At 42.1% G+C, this 23,942-nt stretch overlaps 1 protein-coding gene across 1 annotated transcript in view; it reads right to left on the bottom strand.

Moving 5' to 3' along the window:
* The window catches only part of LOC145416298 (nephrin-like), a 555,234-nt gene that overhangs the window by 453,977 nt on the left and 77,315 nt on the right, over positions 1–23,942 (bottom strand). Inside the window, exon 2 of the mRNA XM_080285300.1 lies at positions 2,960–3,089. Within this exon, the coding sequence (XP_080141426.1) occupies positions 2,960–3,089 (130 nt within the window). The remainder of the gene's footprint in view (positions 1–2,959; positions 3,090–23,942) is intronic.

Genomic DNA, 23,942 nt, shown 5'->3' with positions numbered 1-23,942 from the left:
TCAATTCTATCATACGTTTTCTCTAAATCCATGAATGCCCAAAACACATCCTTGCCTTTCGCTAAATACTTTTCACACACTTGTCTCACAGCAAACACCTGATCTATGCATCCCATCCCTTTCTTAAAGCCACACTGCTCATCACCAATCACTCCCTCTGTACCCTCTCTCTCTTAATTAACACTCTACCATACACCTTACCTACAACACTCAACAGACTTATACCCCTAAAGCTAGTACATTCATATTTATCACCCTTGTCTTTATACAACGGGACCACACAAGCACTTGCCCAGTCCACTGGCACCATACCTTTCACAAAGCACATATTCAACAATCTTACTAACCATTCAACAGTAGTCACTCCACCACCCTTCAGGCATTCCACAACACACCCATCCATACCTGCAGCTTTCCCTTTTTCATCTCCTTTACTGCGTCCTCCACTTCCTCCTTCGTGATCAAAGAATCACTGAACTCTCCGAACACATTTATTCCTTGCACCCTCCACCCACCACAATCCCAGCCACCCTTTCCTCCTCTGCATTTAACAATCTTTCAAAATACTCTGCCCATCTGTTCCTTACTGCATCCATCTCAGTTAACATCCTTCCATCCTCTGCTTTTACTCGCTCTTCCTTCCGAGACTCTCCCTTTCGCACCCTTTTCACCTCCTTCCAGAACATTTTCTTATTCTGTTGAAAATTCTCAGTCAGCCGCCTACCTCACCTCTCATCTGCTGCCACTTCAGCATCACCCACAGCCCTTCTCGCCCTATTCCTCTTTTCCTTATACCTCTCATAAGACACCTCATCCTTCCTCTGCAGCCACACTTCATATGCACGTCTCTTCTCAGCCACAGCCAAACATAATTCCTCGCAACACCATTCGCTTCCTTTTCTTACACCACCACACACACGTCTCACACCACACACCTCTTCTGCATGCCCCACCACAGCACTCTTAAACTTCTGCCATTCCTCCTCCACACTGCCATTTTCCTGATCTTTCACTGCGTTTCACTCATCATTCAATTTCTCCTGATACTCTATCATTTCCTCTCTTTTAACTAACTCACTCACTTTCAAAACCTCCATGCCACACCTAACCCTCCTAGCTCTCACCCATCTCTTACCTACTCTTAACTTTCCCTCCACCAGGTAGTGGTCAGACAAACCTCCACCCTCCCCTGTCAGAACTCTCACATCCAACAATCTTCCTGTTACATTCCTGGACACAACCACATAGTCCATCAATGCTCTATCAACAATCATTCCACCCCCCTGTCTCACCCATGTATACTTATAAATATCTTTCTTCTCAAACAGGATATTTCCAATCACCATCTCTCGCTCAACGCTGTTTTTAAGCTGTTTATTTTAGTACCTAAATGAAGCTGTTCCCTAAACGAAATGCTTAAAATTAGGCCTAGAGAGAGAAAGAGAGAGGGAGAAAGAGAGAGAGAGTTCTACAGAGCAGTTACCATCGTAACTGGAATTTACCTGCAACTGCAACACGGATAAGCAACAATCATTACTGTAAGTATTTGATATTTGTTGATACTGTTCCAGAAAGTTTATTGTAGCTTTCATTCACTCTTAAAGGACGAGAGTTAAATTGACCCTCAAGCATCATAACTAGCCTACTGCACAGATAAAAAAAAAAAAAAAGTAGCAACACTCGTTTTCTGTTAAGTGTTGTATATAACGGGTCAGAAAAGATATTTCCTATCCTGCAATTTCTCATTGCCACAATCCTTAGCGAGAAAGCACAAAGGACTGAAGTTTCTTTAATGATGATGGTTTCTTAACCTCATCAGTGCCAGAGACTCCTCCTAAGAGATCAATTGCGCGTCGTTAGCATGAGTAAAATTATTTACAGAGGTCTTCACTTTACCTCTGGATTTGTAACTGCTATGTAAATGCAACACACATGTATTACACACTGTAAAGAAAAAATATAAGTAGCCTAATTATTGTGTGACAAGAATGGTGGCGATTGAAGACTTATTGAGAAGTGATTACAACTGTTCTACGATGGCGTGGTGGTAGGTGTTGGCGACCATCATCCACTCACTTGATATATTGCTGCATGCTTTTTCCTTCACCTTTATTGTTCTTCCTCTGTGTCTGCATTCCTCTCTTCCTATTTCGCCTTTTCCTTCATGTCACTTTTTATTAATCTTTTTTTATTTTAGGTGGCTCTCCACTGAGTGGCAAGGATAATGGTTTCCTGTAACCCAAGATACGATTTACAATGCTTGGTGATAACCATAAAACCAGATAACTGGGTTATGTGGAACTGTTATGGTACCCATGCTAACTGGGTGGAGTGGCGCAAATGCTACGTCCGTTCAGGAACCAAACCTCCACATTTTTTTCCTGAACTTGCAGCAAAGAGGTGCTGTCAAACGTATGGGAACATCAGTTCACTGCACAGGACGGCCCTGTAAGGAGAGTTGCTTTCTGCGGTTGATGTGTGTGCTCAGTCAGACACCGGAGTTGATCAACAACGACTACGACGACATCTTTTATATTGCATGCTTGTCAATGCAAGACATTAAATTGACCGAAAATGAGTTTATATATATATATATATATATATATATATATATATATCAAGAGGCTACGAAATGATCTTAACTGTTTCAATTTGCACTTCATATCATGGCAAGAAAAGAAATAGGGAAACGGTTAAGCTCGAAGAGAGCTTTCCAGCACTATGCAGTAATAAAACCTCCGTAGAGCGAACTAGGTAAGTTGGTTAACTGCAGCAGTTAGTTTGGAAATCCGTAATGATGAAGACAGAGTTAATTGTGAATTATTCTACTGGAGACGTTTGCTGACCGACCTAAGATGGCTCTTCCTATAATCACTTGATGAAAGGAGAAATGAATTTATTACGTCTCATGGTTGTATAGACCTTAATGAACACCCTCTTACTATCCCCATCATCTCACCTGTAGAATGGCCTGGTGGAGTCATCTTTGTACCACAGTATAAGGGTTGGTCTGTCTCCAGGTAGGGGCAGCTCACAGGGTAGCTGGGCAGTGCGTCCTGCCAGGCTGGTGTGGGACACAGTTGTGGTGGCTGCGGGCAGAAAGAGACTGGGGTTAGGCAGGGCAGGTGGTAAGTAGAACAAGTGTTTTTTATGTGTCCAACTCGGGGCATAGGCTTCATAGCCTGCTCTCACGGCCCAGTAGTCTTCCTACACACCATACACCTCCATATGTCACCCCATCAGTACTAACACCCGCCGTCCATATTGAATACATGCTAGGGCTGTCTCATACAGGACTGGTGTACTGGTATTAGCGGTGGTATTTTTATGACATGTAGGCAGGTCCTCTGGTATATCAGTAAAGTCTGCTTTAATGAAATTCAGAGCCTTAAACTGTTCCCTACCCCTGCCAGGATTCGAACCTGGGTTCATTAGGACTGCAGGCCACCTCTTTACCAAGTTATCCAACGAAGTGGTTGGCAGAAGAGGTAGAAATGAATGAAAGCAATTCTTCAAAAGCGTCATTTCCCTTGAATGTTCGCATAATGCAGGAGTGAATTTACGATTTAACTTCTTTGGCACGTGGCATCATTTGTAATATATTGTGGCTGATATTCGCGTTCAAAGCAAAAGGGATTCGTGTTGAGAGTATTATAAAAATACGAAAGTGATCCTCTTCAATTAGTCAAAACCACTATTGGAGTGGATCTTGTATTAATATAGAATGGGGCTTAAAATTTTGTTTGTCTACTGATGACATAAATTCATACATAGAAATGTGATGAATATTATAAGTCATACACATATGACAGTTTTATTTTTCAATCATAAATTGCTAATATTCATGACGTGCAAATTTCAAAGAAGCAGAACTAAAAACTGATTCTATTCACAATGATGAGTAGAACAGATCTAATAAATACCCATTTTTACCTGCGGCGATAGCCAGCAGGTCAATGAATGGCCAGCTTTCTTCCCCTGCTTCTGGCAGATTTGTTAAAAGGAGGCCTTTGGAGACATTAAAGTGGCAACATACTAGGTAATTTGACATGGAGAATCCAAATCTGCCATCAGCTGACACATGAGATGGCGCCATCTAGCGACAACTTCAGTAATTTAAGTCTATTCAGACATAAAAGTGGTCTCATATAAGGTCATTTGATATGGAATCACCCCTGCAGCTCCTCCGGAGACTGGGTTGTGGGTAAATCCCGCAGCTCCTAAAGAGCTTGAGTAGTGGGTCACTTCTGCACTTGAAGAGAGTCCCTGCCAAGCACTTAGGTGATAACTGCACGGATCTCCTAGTATGCAATCACTCCAAAGGATCTGTTAAGAGATCACTCAAGAGGACTCCAGTTTAGGGGTCACCAGCAAGAAATCTCCAGCAGAACTTGTACAGGGTTGCTCACTCCACTTTTCTTCGATGTTAGCACTGTCTTCTAATGTAAAAATCTAGGTACTGGGTCGCTCTGGTAAGGCCCCTCCAGAATCATGGTAGTGGGTCACTCTGTTAAGTCACCTCCAGGATCTGGGTAGTGGGTAACTCTGCTAAGTCACCTCCAGATTTTTTTTTTTTTTATAATGAATGGAGGAAGGAAAAACAAAGGAAAAAAAATAAGTCCATATGCCTAAAGGCATCCTCCATTCATAAAATACTTATAATAATTGGATTTAAAATCGAGAGGATTAAATGTATCTGGGAAGCAACTCCCAGGAAGTGAATTCCAGAGAGTAGTAGTTCTGGGGATAAATCAAAATTAATAAGCAGAGGTTCCGCATTGTGGGGGAGAGAGTGTGTGCACTCCCAGCTGCCCGAGTATTTCGGGAGAAAATGTGAAGGGGAGGCACAATTGAAGCCAGTTCAGTAGAGCACTTACGGTAAAAATACCGATAAAATAGTGCTAAAGAAGCAACATCTCTACGTACTGATAACTGAGGAAGGTCTTGCGTTATGGCAGGATTATTGATTAATTTAATGGCTTTATTTTGAATTTTGTCCAAATGCCTCAATGCAACTGCTCCACATCCACTCCACAATGGTGAACAGTATTCGATCTGAGAATGCACATGATTTTTGTATATTGCGGCCATCTGCTCGTCAGTGAAGAACTCACAAACTCTGTACATAAGTCCCAGTTTTTTAGAAGCATTTTTAGCGAGGGATTTAACATAAGCTGTCCAGCTTAGGCTGGGATTTAGAGTAACACCTAGGATATCAATTGTAGTGGATATGGGAATACTGACATTATTTAAAATTATGTGAGAGTCTGAGGGATTCTTCCTATTGGAGAAATTAATGTATTTAGTTTCTGAGCATTAAATAAGACCAGATTTTTTGTCCCCATTGATTAATTTTGGAAAGGTCCTGGTTCAGTGTTTATTTAGGAATTTAAAATATCAAATTGTGCAAAGGAGGTACTAAATGTGAAAGAGCTATGAAGGGTCGAGTCATCAGCATAAGAGTGTATTGGGTTGTGAGTGACAGATAGGAGGTCATTTATATGTATGAGAAAGAGGGTTGGCGCCAAAACTGATCCTTGAGGTATGCCAGCATTGATGGAATGAAACTGAGAATAAATTCCATCTACCATGACCCATATTTTTCTACTATGAAGGTATGAAGAAATTAGAGGAACCAGTGATGCAAGGCCATAGTGTGACATCTTAGACAATAAGGCCCGGTGCCATACTCTGTCAAATGCTTTTGAAATATCAAGTGCTACTGTGTGTGTTTCACCATGTTGGTCTATTGTTTTGTTAATCTGATCGGTAAGAAGGCAAAGAATATCTACAGTTGAACGTTCCTGTCTAAATCCATACTGCCGATCATTGATCAATTTATTGATTTCTAGATGCTTGACTATGTGTTTGTTAATTAGTGTCTCAGAAACTTTACTGAGAACGGAAGTAATTGCAATTGGTCTATAGTTTGATGGATCAGAAGTTGTCCCCTTTTTAGGAACAGGATGGATATTTGCTTCTTTCCAAGGGGCTGGAAAAATTGAGGTACTGGGTAATGGGACACTGTGTTAAGGCACCTCCAGAAACTGGATAGTGGATCTCTCTGTTAAGACTACTTACTTTTTACAGCAAACTGAAACAAGAGCCTTGCCAGAAGTCCCAGAGCTATTCTATTCCTATTAATACTTATCTGGGGTGTTTCTAAGGAAATTGGGAAATTACACTTCTTTCTTTAAAATTTCTCCACACTTATTGCAGGCTGTGTGTAACCTGCCCGTCCTACAATATACAATGATTGTCTCTGATTGCAAGAAAAGTATCAAGGTCTGTTCAGATCAGGAGAATAGGGAATGAAAAAACAGTGGAACATGGAGGGCTAAGAGGGAACTGGACTCAAGGAGTTCATGGAAGGGTTAGAGAGAAGAGATAGTCAAGGGATGAGGAAGCAGAATTTTATAAAAAGGTTAAAAATGGATAGGTAAGGAAAAAAGGTTAAGGATAAAGAACAAAAGTGAATGGAAGAGAGGGGACAGAAGGGGGAAATGTGAAAGGAGGGAAAATGGTTACATGTTAAGATGACTGAGATGGGAAGAGAATTTAGAGGGAGGAACCTGAAATGAGAAGTAAATAATTACATTCACGTTTTTGAAAGTGTGTGTGTGTGTGTGTGTGTGTGTGTGTGTGTGTGTGTGTGTGTGTGTGTGTGTGTGTGTGTGTGTGTGTGTGTGTGTGTGTGTGTGTGTGTGTGTGTGTGTGTGTGTGTGTGTGTGTGTGTGTGTGTGTGTGTGTGTGTGTGTGTGTGTGTGTGTGTGTGTGTGTGTGTGTGTGTGGTTTAAAGTTGCTAAAGTCACAAATCAAATCAACATGGCGGAATTTGGACCCCGGTGCCAAAAAGTCCTTAACTCTCACCTACGACCATACCCATCTTACAAAGGGTTGGGTGGGTAGGTGGATGGGTGGGTTGTCTGGGGTGGTGGGGCAGGGTTGGATAGCGTGGGTGGGAGGGTGGCCAGTGTGTGTAGGCAGGGTGAATGGGGAGGTTGGCTGAGCCAACTGGGCCGGGTGGGGGCTAACTTTGAGTGGATGGGTGGGGCTGGTAGGTAATGGGAAAATAGGTCCAAAGGATATAGGAAAGTGGGTGGGATAAGTGGGTGAGTCGCCGTGTGGGCGGCCAGGATGGTTCGGATGGAGTGGGTAGGAGAGTGGGTGGCTATGGTTATGGAAAACAGGTTCTTGGAGCGAGCAGATCATTAGTAGATATAGGTCCGTGGAGAATATATCCCAGGAGAAATGGATCCAAGAAGGAACACTGGTCAAATAGGCAAAGTGGAATTCCAGGTGCCATCTCCTACAGGGGGCTGTTCCCTCAGGGTTTCAGGCAATGCCAGTATGCACAGTACATTTAATGGGTGGAAACAGGACAACGAGAAAAATAAAAACATGGAGAAAACAGGCCCTTGGAAGGAAAATATTTCACTGAGAAAAATGATCCATGGTGGAAGACAGGCCCATGGGGAAGGCAGTTTCATGAGGAAAACATGTTGATAAAGGAAAGCAGATCTTTAAGGGAAGTAAGTCCAAATGGAAAAATAGGTCCAAGAGTAAGATAAATCCAAGAAGGAATATAGGATAATGAAGGGAATATAGGTCAGTAAGGAAAATAGATCTATGATGGAAAATATATTCATGGGAAGCACAGGTCCAAGGGGGAAAATGCCATAAGCAAAAATATGTCCAGGGTGAAAAACAGATCCACACGGAAAATACGCCAAGGAGACATACATCCAGTAGGAAAATAAGTCTAGAAGGAAAAACAGGTTCAAAGGGAAAAATAGGCCCATGGGTGTACGAGTACACTAGTCAACGAGGGAAAAGGTCTCGTGGGGAAAACTGGTGGGTGGGGGTTGACACCTGGGAGGTGTATCCATAGACTGGTTTATCTGCTAGTTTCTCTATGAATGAAGCACCATATTAATCTCCTATAATATTAAACCCCAAACACCAGGCAAATTTTACAGCCGCCAGCCTCTCAGTATGGGAAATTTTTCCAAAATTGCTTTTACTCAAACCTTAATATTTTTGAAAGTATATCGGTTAGAGAAACAAATAAAAGATTTATTTATCAACTCTTAATCTCGCGAATGAAAGCATCCCCAGGTCTGTGGGTGGTCACGTTGATGAGTAGGGATGTAAAGAAGATAAATTACTTGTGGTGCATAAGTCAACATGTGTTCGGGTTCAGCGGCCACACTCTGTCTAGCATTTGTAACACTGACTTCCCAGGGAGAACTGTGCATTTGTAATGCTGCCTGACCTCTCGCCATGGAATTTTCCATTTTTAGTCAATCTCCCCCATCTTTCCTACTCACAGCTATGGTTATGAATCATTGCCCAGAGTTCCTCGGAGTCCCCGGGGAGGGGGGGGAAATAAATGCCTCCACCATTTACCCCTCTCCCACTGACGATTCAATGAGCTGCCTGGAACCACAGTCTGACGCACTTCTACTTTTATCTCTGCAACATTCGCAGCACTTCCTCTAACTTTCTCTCTGTTGAGCACCACCTCTCCTCCTCTAAATCTCACCTTCTCTTCTTAACCGAGACTCAGATGTCTGAGGCAGCTGATATCAAATCCTTTTCTGTATCCTCCTAAAATCTCTGTACTCATTTCAAAGCCAAAGGTGGCTGTCGTGTATATGTACACAACGACTTATCTTGCTCTCATGTTCCTGACCTTGATTCTTCTGAATCCTCTATTCTCTGGCTTTGGCTTTCCTGTCATTCTCTGATTAAATATATCTGTGCTGTTTACTTATCCCCTAATTCTACTATCAAAAATTCTTCGACTATCTTACTTCTACCATGCAACACATCCTATCCATTTCTCCTTTCTCTGAAATCTCAATTCTGGGAGATTTCAATGTTCACCATCACCTTTGGCTCTCCTCTCCCTTCAATGATCCTTCTGGTGAACCAGCCCACATCTTTTCTATCCTTAATGACCTAGAGCACCTTGTACAGCACCCTACCAATATCGCTGACTGCCTTGGAGAGAGTTCCAACATACAAGACCTCTTCCTTACAACTAATCCTTTTGACTACTGTGTTAATCTTTCCTCGTTGTTGGGCTCATCCAGTCACAAGTATTATCTCAACCTGGCCTATTGCTCCAGTACTGCCTGTGGACCCTCCAAAGAAACATCGGTTGTGGCCCATTGGAACTGTGGATTGGGAGGCCCTCAAGCAGTACTTCTTTGATTTTCCCTGGAATGATTATCGCTCCCATGGCCAAGAGCTATCTGAGCGTGCCATGTGCATTACAGAGGTTGTTCTCTCAGGCAAGGAAGCGTACATTCCTTTCTCATATCCTTTGAATAATGCAAGAAAATCTTGGTTTAATCATACTTGTTCTAATGCTGTCCGCAACAAGGAGAGGGCCTATAAAAGGTGCCGGAGCCAACCCACCCCTGAATCACATATTTTTTGTATTTCTGCCCGGAATTAAGCTAAGTTTGTTCTTTGCTCTGCTAAAAATAGTTTCATCTGAACTAAATGCTCTCAACTCTGCAACTTGAATTCTACCTGATCCTTCTGGCTCCTTGCCAAAAACCTTTCCAACAACTTTATCTCATCATCCTTCCCTCCTCATTTCTACTCTGATGGCTCTGTACCTATTTCTTCTACTGATAAACCAGATGTCTTTGCTCAGACTTTCTCCTCCAGTTCCATCTTCGATGATTCCCGTGCTGTTTCTCCATCACTTCTGCCCTCTGATTTCCTCATGGCTAACATTAAAATTTCTGCAGCTGATGTATTTTCTACCACCACTGGCCTCAATACTAACAAGGCATATGGGCCTGATGGGGTCCCTCCTGTTGTTCTCAAAAAACCGTGCTTACACCCTCCCTAAGTAAAGTCTTTCACCTTTGTCTATCAACTTGTACCTTTCCTTCTTGCTGGAAGTTTGCTCTCATTCAGCCAGTCCCAAAGAAGGGTGAGCATTCTCAACCCTCTAACTATCGCCCAATTGCTTTAACATCCTGTGTCTCGAAAGTTTTCGAGTCTATTCTTAACAGAAAAATTTTAAAGCATCTTTCCTATCACAACCTTCTTTCTGATAGTCAGTATGGGTTCTATCAGGGACGCTCCACAGGCGATCTCCTCACCTACCTTTCAGACTCCTGGTCATCCTTCTTTCAGGATTTTTGCGAATGCTTTGCCATTGCACTTGACATCTCAAAGGCTTTCGATCGAGTCTGACATAAATCTTTAATTTCCAAACTGCCTTCTTACGGTTTCTATCCTTCTATCTGTCTCTTCATCTACAGCATCCCTTCTGGTCGTTCTATAGCTTCTGTTGTAGACGGCCATAGTTCTTCTCCTAGATATATCAACAGTGGTGTTCCTCAGGGCTCTGTCTTATCACAAACTCTCTTCCTTTTATTCATCAATGACCTTAGCTGTACATCTAACCATATACACTCATGCGCTGATGATTCCACCCTTAACCTTTCCATTGAGTTCCCGCAACATCCATCTCAGCAGTTACTTCAACAGTCAAGAGATGAGGCTATGGCATACCTAATGTCTGACTTGGCTCGTATGTCTGACTGGAATAAAAATAATTTTGCTTTTAATGCATCAAAGACTCAGTTGTTACACCTGTCAACCCGACAAAATCTTCCACAGGAGTACCCTTTATTGTTTAATAATATCCAGCTCAATCTTGCATCATCCTTGAACATGCCTGGGGTTTCATTCTCTCAGGACCGATCATGGAAAGATCATATTTCATCTTTTGTCAAATCTGCTTCCAAGAGATTAGGTGTGCTAAGCCAACTCCATACCTTCTTTATCCGTGCACGGTTGTTGACTTTATATATGGGTTTTATTCGCCACTGTGTAGAGTACAACTCTCATGTGTACGGAGGCTCCCCACAAACAGCTCTTCTCAAGAGGGTGGAGTCAAAGGCTTTTCATCTCATAAATTCTTCCCCTCTTACTGACTCCCTTCAACCTCTGTTTCTTCACCACATTGTTGTATCATTATCTCTTTTCTATCGCTACTTTTATGGTCACACCTCCTCTGAACTGTCTGCTTGCATCCCTCCACCTCTACGACGGGCGTGTAGTGTCTGTTTAACAACAAACTCCCATCACTTTTCTGTCCAACTCTCTAATGCAAGAGTTAACCATTACTCCCAGTCCTTCATTTATGCAACAGGTCAACTCTGGAACTGTCTCCCTCTGTCTGTATATCCTGCTTCCTATGATCTCCAGTCTTTCATCAAACGCAGTGTGTCCAGGTATCTCGAGATGAATGGGTCTTGAATTTGGTTCTCCTTTTTATTGTTTTTGTTTTTTTCTTGGAAGGAACGGTTTGTTGGCTCTTAGCCGTTGGTTCTTTCTTTCTTAATAAAAAAAAAATGTGGCTCGCATATATGGTTTTCTGGCCATAGCAGTATTGCACTTTGCCCAATTTGTGCATGGGAGAAGCTGAAGGACACAATACTTACCCATTTTTCCCTCACTGTCTTACAATTTGCACTTTGGAAATACTTTGAGAGGAAATTTCCTTCTTTCCATTTCACTTTTTCCTCAACTAGCATGCACTAGTGTAATTCTAACCCATGAGGTAGGTGTTTTTACTATTCGTTAGACTTCTTTGAGCATTTTCTTTGCACTGGGCTAATGCTTTTCTCACTAATTATTTTATATATTACTTATTCTACTGGCACTTCATATCACATGTATGAAGCATATCACTTATTTTGCACAATAAAACAAAGGTAAGAAATTAACCCAAGTACTAGCAAAAAAAGAATTTTTCTTCAGGTGCACATAAGGTTTTCTTTCATAAGTGGTAGGGTAACTAGACATATTCACAACCACTTCACACCCACTTTGACTTATGTATGACAAAAAAAAAAAAAAAAAAAGTATTTTTTCCACTATTTACAAACATGCTCCCACACACCTGTGCTGAGAAATCACATCCACGGTGGTACACGAAGAAGATCTCTGGGCAAAATGCAATCTTGCACTCACGTCACTGATAGGCCGCTTCCTTGCATGCTTTGGGCTGGCATTTTGTCACTGAACACACATGGCAACGCCTGAATGTCACTCACCCTGCAGGTGTTCATCCCAGATTGACGAGCTAATGCCTTCCCAGTTACTGTGCGTTAGCCAACCTATCAGCTGATGGCACCTGTTGCACTTGCCTCCTTGCACTTGGAACCTCAACATTTCCATACTTTTCAAGGAGCTGCCGTGCCAGTTCTTTCTCATACTAGCATAAGGAAAGACTCTTACCCACAACTACCTTGTAAAGGTTGTAACTGTTGAGAATACTGATATTCAAAAGGTGCAGGAATGCATTTTTATACCACCTGCAAGACTTCCGAAGGCAATCAATCTTTCCAATTTGCATGTCAGATTTATCCAAGAGCTGCATGTTGATATTGTAATCATTGACGGCATCTGGATTCAACAATGGTTGCCTGGTCCTGTAGTCTATTTTGCCAGTGTCCTGCATAACCCCACGGTGAACCGTCATAAGCATTTTCACCTTTTGCGTGTCATGCCAGTGAATGGCCAACATGTTACCACATTTCTGGGATAACAGGGCGCCTTTCTCAGTCTTTTCTGGGAATCAAGGAAAATTCCATCCAAAGGAACCAGTCCCAGGTTACAGCAAATACTGCATCAATGCCGGATAAGTGTAATAATTGCCGGTGTAAAGGACGTGGTTTTGTGGAAGTACATGTCCATAAGCACTTTTACTACAGCAGCAGAAAACCCATGGGGATCACCACTGGGTATATCCACATCTGTAGCCGAGTACAATATCACGTCCAGCACATATCCAGTCTTGCAATCGCATAAGACAAAGAACTTTAGGCCAAAGCGATGTCATTTGGAAGGCACATACTGAATAGATACTAAATGGCCCCAGAGTTAATCAAGCGACTCGTCAAGAACCATTTTCTGAAACGGCTGGAAAAGCCTGATAAACAACTCCTTCAGTATGGTAAGAAGCGGCCTGATCTTCCATAATCTGCCATTTAGGGCTGAGCCATAGTTCCTGTTGAAGTGTAGGAACTTGGGAATGGCCAAGTAACTGTCCCGGGCCATATATTTACCAAAGACAGGTATGTGTACAATTTCGTTCACAGACAAATAATAGTGAATGACATGCTTCTTTAAGTGTGCCATTATCATTATCAGTGCGAGCCACACATACAATTCCTCCACCTCCACTACCTTCCTTTCTTTCAGTTTTCTACCCTGGGACAGGGTCACCTCAAGCCATCAAACTTGTATAGCCTGGTGAAAGTTTATCTCCTCCACCATGTACAGTGCTGAATAATTGTCACTGTAAATATTGCTTGAAAAAACGACAGGATTGTTGGTTCTCCTGACCCCAGGTGCAGCCTCAGAACACCTGCCCCAGTCACATCAAAGGCAAATAGGGTACAATGAAAGGCTTCACCTTCCACACAAAAGTGCCTACCGATGCCGGGGCTGCTAAGGCATGATCTGGCAGGAATAAGGCACCTCTTGGCATCACGAGGATGACCACAACCACGGGCAGTGGGGGAGGGGAAGGAGAGGTGGAGGTGGGAGAGGATGCGGGTGATGACTCACCTGTAGCAGGGACTCCCTGCAGTGATGCTGGCTTTCCACGTTTCCTCGCTGGTGCCGACGACCTCGTTACCCTCACACATGAAGGGCCATGTTATGAGGAAATGGCCCTTGAGGTGCTACGTTGTGGTGATGAAGGTCGTGATGGGGAGGGAGGGAGAACTTGCTCAGAGCATGGTGGAGAGATGCAGCGGCAGTGTTATAGTACTGCATGACCGTCATCGTCACCACCAACTTTTTCACTTTCCACATTTCCTGGCGCATCCTTCTCTTCTCCAGTAATAAAAGCATCACTGTCGTACGACTCTCCAGCCTCCTGAAGCAATTGTAGGTCCTTATCCGAATCTGGGGGAGGCGGTGGCCCAGCCGGTAGAGAGGTGGCCTGCAGTCCTATCAGGCCCAGGTTCAAATCCCCATTGGGGAAGGGAACAGTTTAAGAAATCAAATTTCATAAAATCAGACTTAACTTATCTACCAGAAGACCCATCGACATGTCATAAAAAACTCCCCCCCCCATACCAATACACCATATATAATATCAAAGATACCCCTAGCATGTATTCAATATGGATGGTGGGTGTTAGTGTCGAAATGGTGACATAAAGAGGTGTATGGTATGCAGGAGGACTACTGGGCCTTGGGAGCGGGCTGTGAAGTCTCTGCCCAGAGTCAGACACAAAAATAAAATGTCTGAGGGAGCAAGGGTGGGCACACATGACACTTCCCCCTCAATGTGATAACACCTGCTGTTTTCAGAGGAAGTTTCACCACTTTCGGCTAGAGTAGATACAGCATCCTCCAGGACACGCCCCACAGCACTGTTAATAAGCCCTTTCCTTGCATCCTTTGGCAGGAGTTTGGCTGGAGTGAAAGATGCGAGGGGGCTGTGACCAGTGGGGACAGAAGTTACAGAACTGGACGAGGAGGATCCTGAAGATATTATACTACAGCTGGCCAGGGTGCGGGAGAGACTGAGTCACACTCCAGTGCGGAGGCGTGAGTATGCCAACACTCTTTGGTGATGAGATAAATTGGCGGCCTCTTCAAACAATGGCACAAAATCAAGTGCAGCTATAGCCATCACCCAGCGTTCCCGATCCACAAACTTTGCATTGGATATAACAGGCACCCAGCACCTAGTGATTTATGTATTTATAACTGTACTGGTCAAAATTCGTTATGTTGAACTAAAACAAGTTTTTAAAACATGAACCATATAAACTCATAGTTCAAAATTACAAGAGTATTGTAAAGGCAAGAATTGCAAGCCATCCTGTTGTTTTTCAGCCCATTACATGGCTGACACCTCTTTTGGTTTCAATCAGTTGCCTTGCCGCATACACAAACATAGGGCACCACAACCCTGATAAGGTTTTAACTCTACGAGTATTGCACCACAGTTAGAAACAAGCTACTCACTGAGAGGGAACAAATTAATCGGTTGGTCTAAGAGCATGGGGTCGTGAACACACTTGGTCGAAACATGATTGACAAGATGTAATGAAAAAATGGGTATGTGCTGTTTCACTGGCAGAATATACACCTTGGCCGAAACTCTGTGTCTGCTTTCTTCTCGTCGATCACATGTTTCTGACATCTGTGTCATCACTCTTATTTGCCCTGGCTGGGGTGTTAGTTCAGACATTTAACATCACCATCCTTCATAGACTTAATTATACAAATTTCCTTGTGATTCGTATTCCACTGGTTATCATTACTTTCAAGCTCATCCGGATATTGATACAGTAAGCTATTTATTGAGGCTACCACAGAACAATTTTGTTAAACTGAGGGGAATCTAATGGTCAGTGGGTTCGACACTGTTTCGAATAAGTCATGGTATGTTCAATTTTCCTTAGCCTGGGTAAAATTGTCTTTAATTGACATGAATTTTTTATCCCAAGTGTGTCCGTGGTATGGAAATGGTTAACACCAAGCAAATACCACCAAAACATATCTAGTCAGGAATTAAGCATGAAATGGAATGAAAAAAATGTAAAATACTACTAAATTCCTAGAGGCAAGAAGAAGCCTCTGCACAAAAAAAGAAAATGTATATATCTAAATTGTAACCAATACAAAATATTACTCCTGACTAGTCCTTCATGCTACTTTTAGGGACTCAGGTGCTCTGTTGGTCCTCTGATAATAAGATAATCATCTGTTACAAGCAAAATCTCCTGGTGGTTGCAAGAATGTGGTAGAAAAACATCACCCTACACTGAGTTGGATGAAGTACTTTCTTACTCTGTTTTTGCTAAAGGAAGTCAATTATAGTCAACGTAGGAACACCTCTAATGGGGAAAAAAGTAAAAGCGGCCTCCAGAAACTCACGTTGTACCTATGATATTTTATTCTTAAAGGCAGAAGCTTCTCTTGGTGCGATTTGTACATACATCGGTCTCTCGTAAAAGATCTTTCGATGCGAGGTGCGCCACTCAGGTAGACTTTTCCAGCATCAGAAAAGCCACACTAAACCACACCACACAATAAACCATACTAGATCATACCATTCTTTCACACCATACCACAATCATTCTCTCACACAATACACCACCACAGGATATAACTGAATGAAGCTACCGGATCCAGTGCTGGTACTTTTGTACCTCGTCATTCTTGCTGCAAAGCAAAACTGAGAATCCCCAAACTCTGCACGTTAACCGATTCATCATAAATTCTGGTTGTGAGCTGTGCGTGTGTGTGTGTGTGTGTGTGTGTGTATATATATATATATATATATATATATATATATATATATATATATATATATATATTGTTACATAGCCTATGATTTCATCATCCTTTCTGTAATTTTAACGCACAGTATGCTGCATGTTTGATCACGAGCGTGTTCTGCTTCAGTCCCCCCCTTCTACCGTTATAGTAGAGTAAGTCGTCCTTTCTGTTGTTCAGAGCAGGATTTTCAGATCTTTGTCCCCATGGCTTCATTTGCGCGTCCTTCTTACAAGTTGTATCAAGCTCTGCCGGCCCCTATATAATGAGCTCAGTCTCTGCATTATTGCCACTTAGATCTACTCCTCATTTCGTTCACATCTCTGTCCTCCCCTGTACAGTTATTATTGTGAGTGCTCCAACCATCTAGCAGCTGTGTAATTTGAGTATAAATGTTATTGCATTTTTTCTTGTACTGTGTAGCGCAAGGTGTTAATTCTTTGGCCTAGTAAGTCTTTGTGATTTATTTGTTTTTATGTCAGTCATCATTATTAATATTTTGTATCTATAATAATTTATCTTGCATTAACTGAGCATTACCCAGTGTATTTTCATTTTATCAGGGCTGACTTAGATAAATTTACTCATGCTAATTTCGTGTTAATAGAGGCTATTGCAGTTAACAATATATTTAACCTGTTCTTTTGCCATTACATTATCCTTATGAGTCCTGAATGTTTTGTTGTTAGTTTAAGCATTAAACTTTAACTTGTAATTTTACCTAACTCTTTTGTTTTGAACCTGGAACTTTACGGGACAGTAGTGATTTTTAGTATTCTCACTTAAAGTGTACATTATCTTTCTCTGTTACGTAACATAAATTTGGCGACCTCTCATCAGGATATTCAGGATATTATCATAAGGATATTGCTTGATATTTTGTGACTGTGATTTATTCATGATGTCTACTATTACTACGCTTGATGAAGCCAAAGATTTTTGTCAAATGTGCAAACAGTGTGTGATGAAGAAAACAGAACAAAGAATGAACTTAAGCTTGTTGCTCAACAATTGGGAATTGCTGTTCGCTCTCATCATTCTAAAGATCAAATTCTTGACATGATTAATGAAAGCTTGTTTAATGTAACTCCTCCAAATGAGCAAACGCAGATTGAAAGAGCTAAGTTACAGCTAGCCCTGCAGGAGGCTCAGGCTAAGGAGGCGGAGTCTCGTGTTAAGGAGGCTGAATTTCAAGCACGTGCTAAGGAGGCTGAGTCTCAGGCTCGTATTCAGGAGGCTGAATTTCAAGCAAATGCTAAGGAGGCTGAATTTCAGGCAAATGCTCGTATTCAGGAGGCACAAATACAGGCACAAATTGAACTTGCCAGGATTCAGGCAGACCATGAGTATCGCATGAAACAAGGTGGAACTGGATCATCTTGCTCTGATGATTTTGATGTGGCTAAAAATGTTAAACTTGTCCCTCCTTTTAATGAATCTGATTTAACAAAGTATTTTCAGTTGTTTGAGAGGGTAGCTACAGGTTTTAATTGGCCCAAAAAGTATTGGCCAGTACTCCTTCAAACTGTTCTCACCGGTAAAGCTCAAGTAACTTATGCATCTTTGCCTCAGGATCACTGTGATAATTATGATGTAGTTATAAGCTTGATTCTTAAGGCCTATGAGCTTGTTCCTGAAGCCTATAGAGTAAAATTTAGGACAACTTACAAGCAAGATAAGCAATCCCATGTTGAGTATGCAAAAATCAAAGAAGATCTGTTAGAGCAGTGGTTAAATTCTAAGAATGTGGATTCTGATTTTGGTAAATTTAAGCAGATGATTTTGCTGGAGGACTTCAAGAGGTGTATTTATAAAGATGTAAGCCTATATCTTGATGAGAGAAGAATAGATAATTTGTCTGATGCTGCAATTTTAGCTGATGAATATGTTCTCACTCACAAGAGATATTCTAGAGAAAAAGGGAAAGCTGAGAGTAAGTACGTTGCCTCTACTCAGAGTACAGGTAACAGGAAAGAGAATAAAGATGATGTTTCTCAGGAAGTAAATACCAGCTTCACCTCTAGATTTCAGAAAAGTAAATGTACTTATTGTAGTAAGCTTGGTCATACTACAGAGAAATGTTTCAGGAGACAGCGTGATGTGAACAAAAAGGAGTCTTTAAATATTCAGTCAATTGGTCTAGTGTCCACTCTTGAGAGTTCCCAGAATTCTTTAACTGAGTTAACTGAACCTGCTTTGAGGGGTAACTTAAATTCTCATGATGGAGCTCCTCTTTTGAGCAGTAACGTGGGTGACACTCTCAAGAGTTCATGTGCTAATTTCCTGTCTGATGGTTTTGTCAGTCCTCTGGACAGTAATGACAGGAAATCAGTTAAAATATATCGTGATACCGGTGCTTGCCAATCCCTTATGCTGACCAGTGTTCTAGGCTCTAATGTTAATTCCTCTGATGAAACTGTAATCTTACAAGGTGTAGGGAATAATTACTTCTCTGACCCTCTGTGCAGAGTGAATTTAGAGTCTGGTTTTGTTAATGGTTGGGTTGGTTGAGACACTCCCAATGTCAGGTGTAACTTTCTTACTTGGAAATGATATTGGTGGAAGTCAAGTGTGTCCAGCTCCTCAGTTGTCTAGTGAGCCAGTGGCTGCGGCCCAGTATTGTGATGTCCCTGATGTGTTCCCTGCATGTGCTGTCACTAGGGCTAAGTCTAAAGTTACTGGTGATTTAGAGGCTAATGATGATGATGTTATCCTAGCTGACACTTTTCTTGCTAATTTGGACCACTCACCAGGTGAGGCAGTACCCCGTAGTGTTGATAATTTGTCTCGTCAAGAGTTGGTTGAGTTGCAGGTTGCTGACCCTGAGTTGAAAGGTCTAGCTAACTCTGCTTGCAGTGAGGAAGAGTCAGCTGGTGCTTCTACTTGTTATTATATAAAGTCAGGAGTACTTATGAGGAAGTGGAGACCCCCAACAGTATCAGCCGACTGTGAATGGGAGGTTGTACATCAAGTTGTCATCCCTCGTGTTTGTAGGCAGGATATCATTAGAGTGGCTCATGATTCCAGTTTGGCAGGACACCTTGGAGTGAGGAAGATTGTGGCACGCATTTTGAAACACGTCTACTGGCCAGGTATCTTCTGGGATGTTTCCTGGTATTGTAGGTCTTGTCACACCTGTCAAGTTGTGGGGAAGTGTAATCAGACCGAAAAGGTTGCACCTCTAGTTCCCATTCCTCCTTTTGAGGCGCCTTTCACCCGTGTGTTGGTGGATATTGTGGGCCGTCTTCCTAAGACTTCTTCAGGATTTTCTTATGTGTTGACCCTGATTGATATGGCTACTCGTTATCCTGAAGCCATTCCACTTAGAAATATCTCAGCAAAGAACGTGGTTAAGGAAATGCTAGGGTTCTTCACAAAGTTTGGTCTGCCCAAGGAGGTACAGTCAGACCGGGGAAGTAATTTCATGTCAAACGTTTTCAAGCAGTCTCTGAAAAAGTTGGGCATCACCCAGATCACGTCTTCAGCTTACCATCCCCAGACCCAAGGAGCGTTGGAGAGATATCATCAAACACTCAAATCGATGCTCAAGAAATACTGTTTGGAACATCAGAAAGACTGGGATAAAGGTCTTCCATTCGTTGTGTTTGCCGCAAGAGAATCTCCAAATGAATCACTGGGCTTCTCACCTTTTGAACTACTGTTTGGCCATGAAGTAAGAGGACCCCTTAAGCTACTCAAGGAATGCTGGCTGTCGGAGGAAGATGACGTCAACCTGCTGGAGTATGTGATGAATTTCAAAAAACGGCTGTCCACTGCTTTACAGCTGGCGAGAGAGAATTTAGGAGCTGCTCAGGAGAAGATGAAGACTTGGTATGATAAGAAGTCCAGGTTACGCCACTTTCAGCCAGGAGATCAGGTTTTGATTCTGCTACCAGTTCATGGGCAACCTCTTCAAGCCAAGTTTAGTGGTCCTTATTTCGTGGAGAAGAAACTCAGTGATGTCAACTATGTCATCGCCACACCAGATCGTAGAAAGAACAAGCAACTATGTCACATCAACATGCTAAAGTTATATCACAGGCGGGACGAAAATAATCCAGTCTGCACTGTAGCTGTTCCACCCCAGTCTGCAAGTGAAGCTCTCCCATGCAGTATGAGCCTGAGTGATAGTTTGGGGAAGAATCCTGATATCATGAATGATCTCCAGACTAAGCTTTCTCATCTACCTCCCGAGGAAAGGCAGGAGTTTTCGGCATTACTGCAGGAGTACCCGCAAGTGTTCCGTGCCACTCCAGGAAGAACCACTGTGTTGATGCATGATGTCGATGTTGGAGACGCAAAGCCAATTAAATTGCCTCCTTACCGTGTGAACCCAGTGAAAGTTCCTCTCATCCAGAAGGAGCTTGGCTACCTGTTGGACCACAAGATGATTGAGCCCTGTCAGAGCGAGTGGAGTTCTCCTGTCACTCTAGTCCCTAAGCCAGGTGGGTCACAGAGGCTTTCCATCGACTACAGACGTGTTAATCAGATCACCAAAACAGACACTTACCCTCTCCCTCGCGTGGAAGATTGCATAGACAAGATCGGAAAGGCTAGGTACATAAGTAAGTTTGATTTGTTAAAGGGATACTGGCAAGTACCTATGACTGAACGTGCTAGGGAGATCTCATGTTTTGTAACACTAGGAAAGACTTTTGCATGTTCTGTAATGCCATATACAGATTGTTTTAGAGTAATCAGAAATTTCCTTTGTAAATTTCTTTTTCTCTGTGGGGAGGTGTTACATAGCCTATGATTTCATCATCCTTTGTGTAATTTTAACGCACATTATGCTGCATGTTTGATCACGAGCGTGTTCTGCCTCAGTCCCCCCCTTCTACCGTTATAGTAGAGTAAGTCGTCCTTTCTGTTGTTCAGAGCAGGATTTTCAGATCTTTGTCCCCATGGCTTCATTTGCGCGTCCTTCTTACAAGTTGTATCAAGCTCTGCCGGCCCCTATATAATGAGCTCAGTCTCTGCATTATTGCCACTTAGATCTACTCCTCATTTCGTTCACATCTCTGTCCTCCCCTGTACAGTTATTATTGTGAGTGCTCCAACCATCTAGCAGCTGTGTAATTTGAGTATAAATGTTATTGCATTTTTTCTTGTACTGTGTAGCGCAAGGTGTTAATTCTTTGGCCTAGTAAGTCTTTGTGATTTATTTGTTTTTATGTCAGTCATCATTATTAATATTTTGTATCTATAATAATTTATCTTGCATTAACTGAGCATTACCCAGTGTATTTTCATTTTATCAGGGCTGACTTAGGTAAATTTACTCTTGCTAATTTCGTGTTAATAGAGGCTATTGCAGTTAACAATATATTTAACCTGTTTTTTTGCCATTACATTATCCTTATGAGTCCTGAATGTTTTGTTGTTAGTTTAAGCATTAAACTTTAACTTGTAATTTTACCTAACTCTTTTGTTTTGAACCTGGAACTTTACGGGACAGTAGTGATTTTTAGTATTCTCACTTAAAGTGTACATTATCTTTCTCTGTTCCGTTACAATATATATATATATATATATATATATATATATATATATATATATATATATATATATATAAATCGTCACCCTCATCAAGAAAGTGGCTAAGTCATTTTTTCTACTTTTCGGGAAATCGAAATAAAACTGTCTCATTTTCTTAATTTTTAATGACTTAGGCAGAAAATTCAGGCGCATTTTAGACCACTCACACCCTAGACCTGGCAAAGGCAGCTATACCAATAGGTGCGCCACATGATGAAGAATTGATTTAGGCATAAATTCAGAAATCGCCGAAAAATGACTTGGGCATTTTCTTTATGAGGGTGACGATATATATATATATATATATATATATATATATATATATATATATATATAGAGAGAGAGAGAGAGAGAGAGAGAGAGAGAGAGAGAGGGAGGGAGAGAGAGAGAGCCTCTGTGGTACTGTGATAGAGTGTGCGTTTCATCCACGGGTGGGCCAGGGTTCGCGCCCCGCCAGGGTAATAAACTTTGGGAGTGTGCATTCGGTCACGTATTGCATTGGCGGACACAAGGGGTGCTGTGGTTAAACCAGTGTCTCTTACTAAAAAGTATGCTTGCACTCAGTCGGCTTCCACGGGCCGATTACACTTGGTTCACAGACTACACACACATACAAAGCCACTCCAACACTACAATTTCACTTACAAGCACTTCTCACCCTACATACAATCTCTACCAGACAGCCTAAGCCCCTTGGTAGAGATACATTGGTTGTATCGTCCCGACTTCGGTCGAGATAGGCCGGTCCTGCAGTGGATACTCAAACGGCTGATGATGATGATATATATATATATATATATATATATATATATATATATATATATATATATATATATATATATATATATATATATATATATATTCAAGAATACTCCCCCAGTATCCCTGCTTGTCGTAAAAGGCGACTAAAAGGGTTGGCGGAGGGTTAGTGCCCCTCCCCGGAAAACAACTAACTAAAAAAACACACAAGAAGTCTCGGACAAGGACTGACCAAACGATGACGACCCAGGACCGGACAAAGGACTTGGTAATGAGTACATGGAATGTAAGAGGAGCGAATGATGAGGTGAAAGAGAGAGAGATTGTCCAGGTGCTTGAGGGTGCGAAAGTGGATGTATGTGGAATAACTGAAACAAAATGGAGAGGAGAAAGTGTGAGAGAATGGGAGTATGGATGGGGTATATGTGCAGGAGTAGGTGAGAATGAGAGGGCAAAGGAAGGAGTATGTATAGTTGTGAGTAAAAGATGGAAGAGGAGCATAAGACAGTATGGATCAGTTGGGTCAAGGATTGTGTGGGTAAAGTTGAAAGTTGGAATACAAATGTGGGCGATTGTGTGTGTGTATGCACCAACGCAAGATCGTGCTAGAAGAGTGAGAGAAGAGTTCTGGACAAATGTGGAAGTGTGCATGGAAAAGTTTGGAAGGAATGAGAGAGTGTTTTTGATTGGTGATATGAATGGTAAAGTACGGAATGTGAAGGTGGATGGAATAGTTGGTGAGTGGGGTGTGCCTGCTGAGATAGATGAGAATGGGAGTGCGTTAGTGGACATTTGTGCTGGGAGGGGGTTGGTGATAGCCGATACCCTCTTCAGGCATAAAATGATCCACAGGTATACATGGCGAGTGATGAGAAGGGTGGGTGGTGAACTGAATGAAAGGAAGGCAATGATTGATTATGTGTATGTGGATGAAAGGATGCAAAGACGTGTAAAGGATGCAAGAGTGTATAGAGGCTGGGGGAGTGGACATTCTGACCACTACTTGGTGGTGGCAAGAATTAGAATGCAAGTAAGATGGAGGAATAGAAGAAGGGAAAGACGAGAGGAAGGAGTAGTTGCAAGGAGAGTGGAAAGGTTACAAGAGGATGAGAAAAAGGCAGAGTATAAGAGAGAAGTGGAGGAACGATTGAGCAAATATGAATTGGAGCGGATGGGAGACGTGGAAGGTGTGTGTAAGATATTTACAGAAGAAATATGTGCAGCATGGGATGTGGTGTGTGGAAGGAAGAGAAGACGGAGGGGGGTGCAAGGAACAGCGTGGTGGACTGAAGAGGTGAAAC

The sequence above is a fragment of the Coenobita brevimanus genome, chromosome 105 (genome assembly GCF_032717465.1).
Source record: "Coenobita brevimanus isolate Jiangsu-jjx chromosome 105, ASM3271746v2, whole genome shotgun sequence".
NCBI lineage: Eukaryota > Metazoa > Arthropoda > Malacostraca > Decapoda > Coenobitidae > Coenobita > Coenobita brevimanus.
This window is presented reverse-complemented; position numbering and strand designations above follow the sequence as displayed.